Source organism: Dipodomys ordii, unplaced genomic scaffold (genome assembly GCF_000151885.1).
Source record: "Dipodomys ordii isolate 6190 unplaced genomic scaffold, Dord_2.0 Scaffold1, whole genome shotgun sequence".
Classification (NCBI taxonomy): domain Eukaryota; kingdom Metazoa; phylum Chordata; class Mammalia; order Rodentia; family Heteromyidae; genus Dipodomys; species Dipodomys ordii.
In genome coordinates, this window is record NW_012267217.1 from 37,463,423 (window position 1) to 37,479,222 (window position 15,800).

General features: G+C 38.1%; 1 protein-coding gene across 1 annotated transcript in view; it reads left to right on the forward strand.

Annotated features, from left to right (window-relative positions):
• Window positions 1-15,800, forward strand: part of Spats2l (spermatogenesis associated, serine-rich 2-like) — a 146,130-nt gene that overhangs the window by 120,069 nt on the left and 10,261 nt on the right. The window contains exon 8 of the mRNA XM_013024516.1: window positions 10,761-10,819. Within this exon, the coding sequence (XP_012879970.1) occupies window positions 10,761-10,819 (59 nt within the window). The remainder of the gene's footprint in view (window positions 1-10,760; window positions 10,820-15,800) is intronic.

Genomic DNA, 15,800 nt, shown 5'->3' on the forward strand with positions numbered 1-15,800 from the left:
TTTCTGTGTGCCATTCAACCAGGTGTGGATATAATGGGAAAGCCAGCAGAACACGTGAGGAGCCTTTCAGTCACTTGCCGTTGTTCAACGATGATGGCACAGTGCCTTCAGTTCCCTATGTAATTATAGAGAACATGTTAAAAAATTGCTAGGCTTTTCCAGCTCTTAGACTAAACATATAATGAAGGCAAAAATGAAGCATTTGGCTTATGGGGGTGGGGAGTTGTTTGGGATTTTTGCTTTTTGACTAAATCAAAAGTCTAGATTGTGTTTTTAATATTTTTTCTAAAACCATTTTTAATAAGAGGTCTATAGTCTTCTGCCTGTGCATACAAGACTTTCTGATAAATTCCTTTCTTATCAAATTTTTTCTAAGTGCCCACCTGTGTATTGATTGTACAACACACTTTACAAAGGAAATTAAACTATTTTTTCTCCCCAATCCAATATTCTACAGTGTATGAGAATATGAAAAGAGCACAGTGTGGAGATGAGCATACACTTGCGAAAATGTGAAGGGACCATAATAAAAGAGGCTAATAAATACATTTATACCTCAGGAGAGCCATATGGAAGGTTTGTGTTACTGTCTAGCTGATAAATGGCACAAAATGACTCCTTTTCCTCACTCTGCACAAGTCCAATAAACAGAAATAAGTTCTTGGATCCATTCTGAAATTGTGAAAAGGGGCAAACACCTTCTATCATGGAGAAATTCAAGGTGACTGCAACTTTGTGACTAAGGCAAGTCCCCATGGTAACAGTGTATTTCCCATCTTGCCTCATTTGTGAATATGTGTCATTCTAAATAAGTATAGCTTTTGAGAAGTGAAATCTTCTCTTTTACTATTTTCTCTCCTCCCTGAGGTTTTTCTCTGCAGTAGATGTTTCCCCAGGGCTACTTTGAGGACTGAATGAATCAGTTGATGTGAAGGAAGAGCGGGTTGATAAATACAAAATGTACTGAACTGGCCCTTTCAGTTTAGGTATAGTTCCCAGGAAAGCAGCATAAATAGCAGCTCATGTTAACAGCTTTCCTGAGCTGCAGGTAGGAATTGCTACCATACTTTATGTCAGCCACACACTTGTATGGGAAGACTCCCTTACAGACTAATAGACTTTCAGTAATAGCTGTGACAAGAAGTTGATGCTGAATTGAGTGTGAAATTAAAAAAAAAAAAAGATTTCAGGATTTTTTCAGCAAATAAAGGCTACCAGTCAGCTAGCCACGTAACATCATCTGAAAATGGCAGGTACTGGTAGCTCACACTTGTAATCCTAGCTATTCAAAAGTCTGAGATCTGAGGATCAGGGTTCAAAGCCAGCCCAGGCAGGAAAGTCTGTGACACTCTTATTTCCAATTAACCGCCAGAAAACTGGAAGCAGAGCTGTGGCTCAAAGTTGTAGAGCACTGGTCTTGCACAAAAGAGCTCAGGGACAGCAGTCAGGCCCTAACTTCAAACCCCACGACTGGAAAAAAAAAAAAATTGTTAGTTTCTACTGGAGAGTAAAAATATAAAAAGAAATTAAGCAAATAGTTCTATCTACACATTTCCATAGGGTACTGGAGTATGATCATTTTAAGATTTATAATATATTCCATTTTCACTGGGAAAAATAAGATGAATTTGTTCTGTATTAACATAAATATCAAATACTTCATAATATTTCAGAGAGCTATTCTAGATTACAATTTCAGAAAGGGTCTTGGAGCTATTTCTGCTTGTTGGACTGGTATAGAATATGACTAAGGAACCATTTTAGACACTCTGTCAGCTAAAATGGCAATAAATCATGTAGTAAGGCTGCACATGAATTGAGTATAATACAAATCCTTATGTGTATGCTATATTATTCTTTCAGTGGCTATAGATTCTTGATTCTTAGGAGGCAATATTTTAAGGAAAATCAGATTTCCAAGATTTATTAACCACTTCTTTGGGAAGTAAGGGATGTAGACTTAGAATTGATTTTCAGTCTCATCTCTACAAAATCTGCACTGAAGCTGGATGGGTTTTGTAACATCTACTCCACTACAAAGCAGGGCATCATTTCCTGTGAATTTTGGAAAAATTCATATACAAAGCAATGCACTTCTCAGATCATTTTGGACCAACTCTAGCCCAGCCTCCCCCCATGGATGTTTAATCTATATAGTTTATTTTCCTTTTCAAAATAGCATGTCACAAAAAATAACATATCACAAGTTTGTTGTTCTCTACCTCCAAGACACTGGGAATAGTTATCCTTCTAAAACTTTCTGTGTGTTCAGCATGCAACTGATCTTAGCTCCAAAATGTGGATATTTCATCACAGTTTTACTGTTTATTCCTGGGAGAAAGAGAGAAGGCAAAGGGACCCCTGATTCTGAGTGACCAAAATCACCACCATGACAGTTCTTCCCATAGCCTGTCTTGCCATACCTCTCCCATTCTTTTCCTCTTTTCTCCTCCCTCTGTTCAATAAATAGATAGATAGATGTGTAGTTCTCAAACATCTGTGTGTGTCTGTGCATGTACATGTGCACACATGCATCTGCCCCCACTTTTAATTCTGATTCTGATTCAGTGAGCGTGGACCATAGAATTTTCTGGAGCCTCAGAACATACATTGGCTGAATTTCATGAGTTTGAATGAAAATGATCTGGATATGCTTGAAGGCTCATAGTGAAAAACACTAAGGGATGAAGACAGTCTCTCTCCTTAAAAAGTCTAGCTGGGCACAGTTGGCTCACACCTGTAACCCTAGCAACTCAGGAGGCTAAGATCTGAGGATCCTGGTTCAAAGCCAGACCAGGAAGGAAAGACCATGAGACTCATACCTCCAATTCAACACACACATACATATATACACAAACACATACCACCCCCCCCAAAAAAAAAACAGAATCAGAGCTGTGGCTCAGTGGTAGAGCACTAGCCTAGAGCAAAAATGCTCAGGGACAATGCTGAGGCCCTGAGTTCAAGCCCCCAGACCTCCACAAAAAAAAAGGTCTAGGGGCTGCAGACAGAAATAAGCTATGTAGTGTGCAGTGTGACAAATACAGTAATAGAGTTCTAGGGGATAGGAAGGAGGAAATCAGTCCTGGCTGGCTAGTTGTAGAGTGGCATTTGAGCTGGATCTTGAAGGATGACTAGAGATTTGCCAGATGGAAAAGGGAAATGGAAAATTCCCTACAGAAGGAATCAGAAGCATGAAGAAGGACCATAATATGCTCTGGGAGGAACCAATCCCTTAGGTCCTACTCCATCAATAAATGAATTTTGAGCACATGCCTCTCAAATCGGAAAAATCCATAAATAAATTATACGTGTGAATTAATATTAATCTGTATACTAAAGATTAGAAAGGTCTACATTTTAGAGTTTAATATTTTATTTATGTCCCTACTTTGGGAGTCACTGGCTAGAGTGAGGTATTACTGAGAAAGTGAGAGCATGTGAGACTTGGGCAGACAGGTGTGCACATTCATTCTCACCTACTCCCACCCCCTTTATACCTGAGAGCCAAGGAACCCAGGAGCCTGCCAGAAGGCCAGAGACAGGAGAGGTTAGACCTGGCTGCCTTGGGTTGGATGTGGGCCAGGGTTTCTGATTCTTCTTGTACTATATATCAGTCTCTTATAGTTTCTATTCCCAAATTATTCATGATCAGCTATAATACCTTCCATGAATATTAATACCTCTCCCCCATGTTTTTACAAAAGTGTTCTTGGAAAGAAATATAACAGAAGATGCAGAGTTGTTAATCCTAATTTTTGTATGAAGACAAAGAAGAATTTTTATCTTGTTATAATTTTTACTTTCTTTTATCCTACTTTTTATATTTTCCATTTCTAAAAAATAAGCATGTCCAATGAAGGAAAAATGTGAAAGAGAATGTTCACTCAGTTCTGTAAATCATGCCCTTAATTTGCTTTTTTCTTCCATAGATGTTACTATAAATGGGGGTCGGGGGAGGCATGTACTAAGTTCTGTTTTGTTGAAACTGAAATAAAGGTAAACTATGCCTCCTGACTACAAAGAGACCAAGCCCTAGGAAGCAATTAAGAAAGATAAGAAATGTTATTATTAATTAGTCCTATGTTAAATCCCATATGATGAAAGTATATGAGGAATATAGATTTTTTTCCAGTTGAGCATTTGATAATGGGGAAATGGTACACATAAAGAAATTTTCAACTCTATATTTGAAAATTTCCAACAAGGAAAAGGAGTCCTTGTGGGTTAACTATGTCATTTTTGAGGAACTCTGGAATTGTGTTGGGAGTTATTCCTTACATTAAATCTGCACGTATCTCACTTCCAAAATGTACTTCAGATAGTATGATGAAATATAAACTGTGGCTTTAGATTATTATATGATTCCAATATAAAATATTCAGGTTAAGAGATATAAATACATTGTATTACCTTTGACCAAAAAAATAGAAATCTGATGGGCTCATATGATTAGTAAGTTGAGTGTTGTTGCTCACAATCAGAGGGATATTTACTTTGCTTAGTATATTAAGCATGGTTCATGCTTAGAAACACTGCTTTTTTATTTCCATGACTTGTCATAATTAGTGGGCAATTTTTCAAATGATTGTGTACCAACCCTAGTCTACATACTGTACACCTAAGTTGATTTTGTGTCTACTCATATTCAATTTACAATTTGTCATTATTGCTACATTTTGGGGAAAATCCACTGTTTTTCCAGTAATGAACAGAATTCACGTTGTTGTAAAGCCCTAAATGCAAATATGTGGATTCCAAGGTGACAGATCCAAGATCTCTAGCAATGTAACAGAAGGTAAATAAACATAGCCAGCTACTTGATAATGAGGGTAAGGTTAAATCAGGGAAACATATCCAGCATAAAGGGTGGTGTAGGAGAGGGGACAAGAGGAAGAGCTACCTCTCAATGGAGAAAGGAAGAACTGAAAACTCAGCATTGAAGAGCAGAACATAGACTCTACTTACACTTAGAGCTGTTAGTCCTCTGACTGCAGAACTAGCCGTGGTCTTGATGCATCTGTGGCTACCAGGCCAAAGAAGAGGTTTTGTTGACAGCTAAAATAATTGAGAAACAGGTTAGCTGAACCCCATCTCCACTTCCTGGACCCAAGAATGTCTGGGATAGTGAGGAAGTTAGACTGGCAATGGAACCCATAGGTTCAACACAGTATGGCTTATGCTATTAGACAGTACTGGTCCCTCTTCCTTCAGGGCCAACTGGCAAAGGGAAGTGGCCCATTTGGCAGTCACGGGGCCCTGCTAGGTGACATCACAGTTTTTCCTTCCATGTAATAATGAGGACAGAATCCAGAGTGAACAAACTGTTCTTTCCTCTTCAGTGAAAGAAATGGAAAGTTTTAACTGTGAAGCCTAGTTTGGTGGCTTATCACTCGTTTGTGTGCTTTGTGCTGTTTGGGAGAGGCCAGAAACACTGAAACATTCCATTAGCATTAGCATTCATTAGATTTCTTTCTCCCCAGAAGCTCCAACTTCTCTTGGAATACAGATTCTTCTACCGCCTGCTCATCCTGCCAGGCCCTACTCTAGATTTTCTGCCCTTTCTGCTGCCCCAGCCTACTCTGGTTGGCAGGTGATGAATTAAGTATGCTCCAACAACAGAAGCACTTTATCCCCAAGAAGGAACTGAAGCAAAATTGTCTGGGATCAGATGGTCCCCTGCAGTTTCTTTCACTGCATTCTTCCCCAGGCAAATGCATTACAGGTGGGATGTGGCCTAATTTTAACTCTTGAACCTCCAACTCTGACAGTTATTGCAGATGGATTTTTTTTAATTTCCTTTGAAATTCTGCTTTTATCACTTCAGTATCTACCAGCAGGTTCTTGTCAGAAGGTCCTTCAGTGGCCTGCCAATCACGGCCTCTTTATTTCTGAAGAACACTAAGCCTGACATGGCTCATCCACGCTCCCCAAAGAGGCATTTTGTCACTCAGTGTCTTATTCTCCAGTTTTAAAGATAGATTTTTCACAGAGAAGAAAATCATAAATCTATTCCTACTAAAGGGCTTTCTGATTCTATTATTATTATTATTAAAATCACTGTATTATTATTATTATTATCAGTTCCTTCAAAAAGGAATCAAGGCAGTGGAAACGTTTTTTAATAAAATGACACTTTATCTTTGTGATTAACTATATAATAAACCATAAAGTCTTTGCCATAGTAATCTCCTCCTTACATCTTATTGCTTTGATAATAAAAGCTTTTTTATGGCAACAAAATAAAATTTTACTATCCAAGCAGTTTAGATAAAAGAAGATGTGGTTTTGGAAAGATACAGGGCAAGATTGAAACACATGAGGTTACAAGGGTTTTATGTGCTGTCTGCTTATGTAGAGCAGGCTTAATGTGGCATAAGTCCAAGCCAATTAAAGAGTTCTGTATTTTTGTCAAGTACAGAGGATCGTTATTGAAAAACAAAAACTGTCAATACTTAAAAATCTCAGATTAATGGGGAAAGCACACATTTCAACAATTAAGCAAGCTATCCCTATTTGCAAACCAATCACCAACAACCTATTTTGTGTGCTTGGTGAAGATCATTATACTTCTATTCATAAGCTTGTGTAGTAAATGATTAAATTCTGCCTATGACCAGCATCACATAGATTTGTGCATAGACATGATTAATTATGCAAGCACTATGGTGTACCAGTTAAAAAGTTTCATCACTGTTCTGCCATAGAGAATGAAGGGGCTGCCTTCCCTACACTGCAACACTATTAAGGAATTCCTGTTGAGCAACCCATAATAAGATCTAAAAGCTGAACAGAAGGTTTTAAAAACTCAGCTTTGGGGGGCAAGATGAATTAAGCAAAGATTTGAAGGAAGAGTTAAATTAGATGAACAGAGCAGATTCAGGAGGAGGTTGACTTCAAGGAATAGTGGAGGGCACCAGTCAAGGCCAAGGCGATGTACAAGGTGAGCGCATTGTTCACACTGCCCGGGGTGTCCTGAAGTTTAAATTAGATCATTCTAATAGGGCGCCAGCAGGGCTGCCTAATGTACTTAGGGGCAGTTGTGCTTGTTTGCACAACTCTCATTTTGAAGGACTGCAGGCTGATAACCTCTCTCTACGGAAGTACCTAGAAAGCAAATGTGACCTTTCTGCTACCCCAGTTAAAACAGTGGTTTGTGACATGTCTCTGATTCCTCAGTGACTCATCAATTCTGATGTCCTTCCTCTCCCAGTATCTCCCTCTCCCTCGACATCAGATCATTCCAAGCCAGGTTCTGCCAGACTACCCAGGTCCTCATCCAGCTTGCAGAGTTGCTTTTCATCAAGCAGCACTTCCCCTATGTGTCTCTGTCCTGGGACCTCAAGAAGATTCTTGTAGGGCTTGCAAATGACACTGTGAAATTCCTGGAGAATCTGGGAGTAACACTCCGCTCTGTAGCCTTTTGGAAGGTTTCAGACCAAGTCTTTTCGGCCTTCCGCCTTCTCTTAATCTGGGGCTCAGCTTATGTGACGCTGGCTCCTCACTGTCTGACAGCTGGCTGTCAGTGCAGGCTGGCCTGCACTTCTTCATCTGCCACATCCACTTTCCTTCCCCAGCTCTACTGCCTTGAAAGCAAAACTCGCAAAATCCAGGTCCAAAGTAGCGAGATTCTCCAGGGAGGGTCAGGTTTATCTGCCTCAGGCTCCCCCCTGAGCTTGCATTGCTTCTGTCCACCGGTTCCTAGCGGGGTCCTGACTCAGCACATCCTTGCCTTGCCTTTGTGCGGTTGAGTTTTGAAAGCAGTCATACAGAGCCGTGCTTGAATTAGTAAGATGCCTGAGGATGATCTTCCTTTGTTGAAATACCCAGCGGAATGGAAGCATGGTTTGATGCCAACTTCACAGGCTTTTTTACATCCCCAGTGTGTGCATTAAGCAGATTAACAATTTATTGTGTAAACCTTCATCCCTCCTGTTGCTAGCCTGGAAGGTCTGAACTAACCATTGTAGGACTATCTGGCTTTGGTTAATAAGTGTTTGACCTGGAGATATGTGATATACACAAATGCCCATCTTGTAAGCTCTCTGGGCACAGAATTGTGTTAGCAAATTTAATGAACAAAACCTTGTAGCTGGTAAAGGAAGTAGTAAAGGCTTTTTCCCACATATTCTCCCTTCCCAATGGACACAAAGCCTGATGAATTCCCAGCCCCTGGAGTCTGCACTTGGGTGATATGGAGTGGATAACTTTGTGGACTTTCCCTTTACAGTTTTCTCCTCCATTATCCACTAGACAGCTGAAGGCAGAGCAGTCTTGGGTCACATGAAAGTTTTCTCCTTAGCCATGTACTGTGCGTTTCTCAAAACCTGGGGACTCTATTGAGAAGCCTTCGAGTTCTAACTTCTAATCTTACCATCTGCATCTCTTTTTCCTGTAGGTAGCAAGTCCTACATACAGGCCCTCTCATATTCCTCCCAAATCATGTGAAAGGAAAGGTAGACACCAAAAGGATGGAAAAACTATTGCTTTCCCTCCTAAATAATTGGTCAATGGAAATTGCTTTCCAGAGAAGGATTCCTATAAATAAATGAAGAAGTCGAAGAACCTGATTATTCCCATTTTGTAAACTCTGTTGATCTAAGCAGTCATCATCAGTGACTGGGAATATCATAAAAACAGAGATATGTTTTTCATGTTTACAATAGCATATCACTTGTTGTAATTATTACGTATAGAACCTTGAGGCTCAGATTTGATTGTTTTTTGAGGATGTATACCTAATGATATGATTCTATCAGCAAACACAGAAAGACATTATCCTCTCCAAGCCAGGCAATGGGAGCTCACAACTGTAATCCTAGCTACTTGGGAGGTTGAGGTTGGGAGGATTACAGTTCCAGCCCAGCCTGGACAGAAAAGCCTGTGAGACCCCTCCATCTCAACAGAAGGAAGATGGACACAATGGTACATAATGGTCATGCCAGCAACAAGAATAAAACCTGAAATAGCAAGATTGCGGTCCAGGTACATGCCTGGACAAGAAGCAACACTCTTATCTTCAAGTTAAGCAGTGTAAAACAGGGCTGGAGGCAGGAACTGAGACCCTGTCATTAAAATAACAATCAAAAACCAGGCTAGAGATATGGCTTAGCAGTATAGTAAGGTTGTAAGTTCAAATCCCTGTGCCACCAAAATAGGCAATTTTTTTAATCTGAAGAAAATCAACTTGAATTCCATCAAATTTTAATATTTGTTAACAGATTTATATGGAATATAAAGAAAATAGTCAAAATAAAGCCATGGTGATGTAATTAGAAAAATTCAGACTTTGGATAGCTCTTCAGGACATACAACCTGCTTCCTTCAAGCAAATTATAGAAGAGATGGAAAAAACAGAGGAGAGAGAACTGATAAATTGAAATACATTTAAACTGGGCACATTTGACTCATGCCAAGTTTCTCAGGAGGCTAAGATCTGAGGATCAATGTTTGGTTTGGAATAGCCTAGGCAGACTCCTATCTCCACTAAACCAACAAAAAGCTAACTGGAAATGTGGCTCACGTGGTAGAGTGCTAGCCAAAAAAGCCAAAAAGCCAAGCAAGATCACAAGACATTGAGTATCAATACTGGAACACATGTTTGCACAATACACACATACTCATTTAAGAATCAACCAGCTAATTATAATGAGCATGTCTTATTTTGATCCTAGTATAAACAAACTGTTAAGACTCATAGGACAGTTGGAGAAATGGGAATACTAAGTAGATGTTGGCAATATTAAATTATTATGCAATTGTTATATAATGTTTTAGGTGATAGAGTAACAAGATGGTTATGGTCCTCAAAGGCCTTAAATTTTAGAGATGCTTTTTGAAACATTTAGGGTCCAAATAAAAGAAAAATAGCCTCTGACAACTATGTTTATTAAACATAAACAGGTAGAATGAGATCTAGAATGAATATTTTTAGTTTTTACTTTTTATTGTTATTATAAAAGTGGTTCGTAGAGGGGTTACAGTTACATATATCAGGTAATGAGTACATTTCTTTTTGGACAGTGTCACTAGAAGGGATTTTCAATGAGTTGTAACTTCTGAGAAAGGAACTGGGAGATTAGGGAATAGGTTGAGAAACAAACTTGGACAGATAATTACTTTATGTAGGATTAATTAATTAATTAAGTTCTCAAATGATTATGCAAGAAATAAAAGAACTATAATGGGATAAAGCTCATTAGAACTTGGACATGCTTATTTGGAAGAATGAGAAAGGCATGAATTATATTATGGCCTGTGCAGATAGGTTGCCATGAATTTGTCAAATAGGCTCGGGACCATTTACATCAGAACAAGGTCTACTTCATACCCACGAGCCAGGATCACGGAGAGTAGAGCACACAGTCATTTGGGAACTACTGTCCTCAATGACCTAAGTGCCAGCTTTTCAAATACTTTGTTTAGGAACTTTGGAATTACTCAATGGCAAAAATACACAAAAATTTAGATTAAAAGCAACACAATTTTGGAAGTTTGAAAGGTTCTTTATTTTTTTGACGATACTAATCAGCAGATGTCACTATGTAACCCTTGAGAACATGCGTTCCACATTGCCTGAGTCTTTGGAGAGAGCGTGTGTGTGTGTGTGCGTGTGTGTGTGTGTGTGTGCTACTGGCATTGGAGTATAGAAACAAGATATTTTGATTTTGTTTAATGAAAATCACTTTTGTTCTAATCCTTAAACTGATTAAAGTTTACCTTTGATTAAGCATATTCTTTTTGTTTTTGTTTTTCCCTAGCATCATTGACAAAGAAGTATCATTAATGGCAGAAATGGACAAAGTTAAAGAAGAAGCAAGTAAGTTGATGGATAGTTATCTGATAAGGTATCTCCCAACCAGAAGCAATCCACAGGTCAGAGTGAGAAAGATACTAGATTATCGGCATGTTCACATTCACTCTGAAACACTAATTCGTGAGCTCTGTAACCTTACACAAGCCACAGCTGCACTTATACTCATAGCATTAAGTACATGACAATGTACTCAGTAATCAGGAAGCTCTGGGTGACCTCTTTAAAATTCAAGCAAGTTTTCTGCAATGGAAAACTGTCTGCTTAGTTGGATTGAAAATGACATTACATGTAGCATTAAATCTTGATACTCCTTTTAAGCCTTTACAACATAGTAATTTTGCTATATTATATAGTCATTTTCACATACTCTTTTTTAGGTTCAATAAACTCAAATTTATCAAATTAAGATCCCTTTCAAATTTGTCCCATTGGGGCTGGGAAGGTGACTCAGTGGTAGACTGCTTGCCTCTCATGCACGAGGCTCTGAATTCGATTCCTCAGCACCACATAAACAGAAAAGGCTGGAAGTGGCACTGTGGCTCAAGTGGTACAGTGCTAGCCTTGAGCTGAAGAGCTCAGGGGACAGCTCCCAGGCCTAGAGTTCAAGCCCCATGACCAACCAAAAAACAAACAAAAAAAAACCCAAATTGTTCCATTGACTCTGTTTCTTAAATTCTCCATATATTGAATTACATATAAATGGAAAATATCTGTCTCATCTGAAGCACTTCAGATGCTTGCCACACACATACAAATCTAACAAACAAAATTTCCTTAGTTTTTAAACAACTTCTGCAAGATTAATAATTCAAATGTAGAGATGTCTAAATGAAGTTTTCTTAAAACATCCCAATTCTGTTTACAAACTCCATCAAATATGCCAACACCTGCCAACTTAAAACCACAAGAGAAAATCAATTCCATGTTTTAAATTGAAATCACACATTAGACTGCTTAATGGACAAAATTCCCTACTTAAATAATGAATACACTCACACTATCCCAGTAATGAAAAACTTTTCCTGAACTTAACACAAAATATTGACATTCTGAGTTTGCTTTCTTTTCATGTTTCTGTCTAAACCTTTCCACTGGGGTAAAGTAGCAGCAGAGCAGATTTACCATCTTAGGCTAGCTGAGATTAATAGGTTACAAATTTCAACACAGACAATTCTACTTAGTCAGATTCAGTATCAGGCCACAAGTAGACACTCTGAGTCCTTTGTATTGAATTCAGTCTACTATGTGAATGTGACCCTCAATGCCATATTTTCCAGCTAGGACTTAGTTTTATAATTATTGTTTCCTGATTGTTACTGGATTCTTTATCCTCACCCAGATTCTCTCTCATGAATTAGCTAATTGGAAACGTGCACCCAACTAAGTTTCAATTAAATTGCTTTTCTTTTGACTGAAATGTCTTTCTCCTCAGGAATGAAAGATCAGACCAGATTTTTCTTGTAGTTTTCTTCCCTGGATATTGGCCATAATTCACTGTCATTTTATCTTTCAAAAATAGCCACCATTATCTTTTATTATGCAATTCTCTAATTTTAAACAACATTTTAGATCTAAAATACATTGATGAAACTAATCTAATCCAGGGTGAATATCCCTCTGGGTGTGAAATTATTTTCTTCTTTGAAGTCCATTGATTTCTTCAGTAAAAGTGGAGTATACACATGACTTGGGTTTTCTGCTTCCTAGGTATTTATTTCTAAAAATGATAACTAGAAACCAACACAGCCACAGATGGTTCTCTAGAGCCAACTTAGAAAGATAAGAGACTTCAGTTTTCACGTATTCATTCTTCCTTTTTGAGAAATGTTGGGTTCCAAGATGTGTGGAGTTTGGAGCATCCCTGTCATTAAAACTCCTTCCACCAATAAACATTCACTGTGTGCTTCCTTGCACATTGAGCACTGCGAGAGCAGGAAAAACTGTAGAGAAAGCAGGTTCTCACTAAGACTTCACCAACCCTCAAACTGCTGAATTGGCTGGCAGGGTTCACCTAACTTCAGCACCTAATCTCTGCTGCAGGTTTTAGTTTTTAGGACTGCCCAGAGCCAGGGGCTAGTCCACTGGCATGTTCTGGACATAGAACTGGGTCCAAATCCAGCTTTCACCTACTCACTATGTGAGCTTGAACCATTTTTTTCATTTCTCATATTCTGTGGTGCTTTATCAGAGAAGAGGGAAGAAGAGTAACATCCATCTCAGTTTATTGTAAAGGTGTAACGAGAAACTAGAGGCCAGGCACTTAGCACAGTACACGACACAGTATGTGTACACAAAGAGAAAAGTTCTTATTAATAAATAGATTAGTTCATCAAATATTCTGGTAGAAATGAAGGTCCAAGAGATTGTGCTACACCTCTGAGGTGATACACTTGTGTCAACAGGTATGTATCTCGGCGGGGGGGGGGTGAGACTGAAGGTACTACTGAACCATGCATACCATTAAGTACAAATCTGACTTTGTTACCACCATCTTGAACTTGCTTTTCTATGGTCCCAAGAATATTTTTCCTATAGGTGACATGAATCATATTTATATATGGTATAAATCATATTTCCCCAATTGTAACATAAACCCCTTTCTCACATGGCACCTAAGACAATGCTGAGAAAGACCATCAGTATTCCATAAATATTTAAGTGAATTACGGTAGTCAATTTCATGTCAGTAGACCATGAAATCCAATATCTGTGAACACTAATGTGATTATTAAAAGAGGAAATATACTCCGGAATGAATATACCCCTTTTATTAATAATACTTATAACTTACATTTTGAATAGAATAAACTAAACACTTTATAAATGTTACTTTGTTTGGTTGCATGGTAACCCTAGGTGGTTAGTATGATGATTCCATTTTACAAATAAAGAAAGTAAGCGTGTTATGGTAACTTCATCTGTCTCCTCCAGGGAAGTGGACCTGAACAGGCAGATTCTTGGAGGAGAAAGTTTGCTTAAATATGGAAAGAAAACACTGCTTTGTATTAACAGGAACACAGACATAATATGAAGCAAAGTGTTTAATTCTTAAGAATTTTTAAGGAACCAAAAAGCTTTCAAAGAAAGAGTACCTCTGCTCCAATATCTGGCTTGCACATTCCAGAATTCACTTTTAGCTGATGAGTATCATTGAAGAAGCCTGAAGATTTTCCATGGTTCACATAATATGAACCAAGCTTCCAGATGCTAAAAAAAAATTGAAGGAATTTATAAATCCTATTGAGAAAATGGATTTTAGCATGCCAGATACTATTTATAAAAGCGCATAAATAATATCAAGTCTTCCTGCAGTGAAAACCTAAGCTTTATGGTACTATCTCCCTCTACAGAGAAAGGATAGTGCTTTCAAACATACTTATTATTCTATTTTAAATTACAGGATGAATGAATCTTAAGATCTGATCTGGTCTTTTTGTTTTGTTTTGTTTTTGCTTTTTATATCTGTGATTGATGTTTTTGAGGTGAAAATGTTTGCCCCTGAAGAATACTGGCTTTAGATCTCAACTTTTAAAGCGTTTTTTTTTTCCATAATGAAAGGCTTTGAAATGTTAATGAGACTATATGTAAAATGTATCCCAACACTTGCTGATGCAATGCATTCATTTTCATGCACATTTGGTTGAGTTTAAAACTCTGAATTTATTGGTGAACTTGCACCTGCATTCCCATTTTAGGGCCCATTTATATCTATTTCTACAGAATCTTCTGTTTGGTGTGAATGCCCAAGTTCTACATAATCAAAAAGAACAATGACCCCCTAATTGTCACCAATCCCACAAATGATCCATTAAGAAAAGTCAGATCTGCTTAGCTGTGCAGTCATCAGGGTCTGCTGACCCCTTTTCCAAATGATTGTCAAGTCTGGGTTTTCTGAATTTATTTTTTACCCTCCTTTGCAAGATGAAAGTATCTCATTTCCTATTTTTACTAGAGAAACATTTCCTCATGCAACAGACTTTAGTCCATCCATCTGTTGAATTATAATGGCAAACAAACAAAATAACCCAAAATATGGATACCAAATTCCCTTAAGTAGCCCCTGAAAATGAGAAACTTCAGTCCTTCTATAGATATTGCTTTCAAGTAATGGATTCATTCATTCTCCAAATCCTTCACTTAGTGAATATCTTCAGCTCCTATGTTCCAGGCGCTAGGTTACCATGGATATAAAGAACCACATAGTTCAGTCTGCATTGTAGTTTCATGACTGACTGAGATCTATACGAACAGATAACATGAATGTGTGGAGCAGGACCAGTGGGAATGGTGGCACACTGGGCAACATGCTATATCTAGAATGAACAAGAGCTCATTAGCTTTTAGCCAGTGATTGCCACATAGGAATGCTAATGTTTTAAGAGACACAGAAAACAACCTTTCAAATGGCACTCCCTGATTTTTAAATATAGGCATCTAACTTGTTAAAATAATGTGTGGGCCAAACAAAACATACATCCTCTGGCCAAAAATGATAACTGGAGATATCACTCAGTAATGCATGATTGACATTCGGGTGAAAATTCCTTTCACTCACATCTCCTAGTTTTTCACTAGCTCTTCTGTTTTCAGAAAGGCCATTAAGCATATACCAGTCTGCCTAGCTACATGGTGTTATAAGTGGGGGAGAAGGCAGGAGAAGCCCCAATAAACAAAACATGACTGTTGTAGTTTGGCAGATGAATATGCTTTATGAGTTATACCTTAATTATTTGATTAACTTCTCAACATTGGTATTAACATAAAAAGAGAATGTCTCCCTGTGTCTACAAAATGACATCGTTTGCAAGGAATCTTAGGCCTTGATTCTATACTTCTTTCTTGATATTTGACATGTTCATTAACATTTTATATGTTAATGACTCAAAATCAGAAGTCATATTGGAAAAGATAAGGAAAAATCACAAAACTGAGGCCAGCCTTTGGAACATAGCAAGACTGTCTCAAAAACAACAACAAATACCCT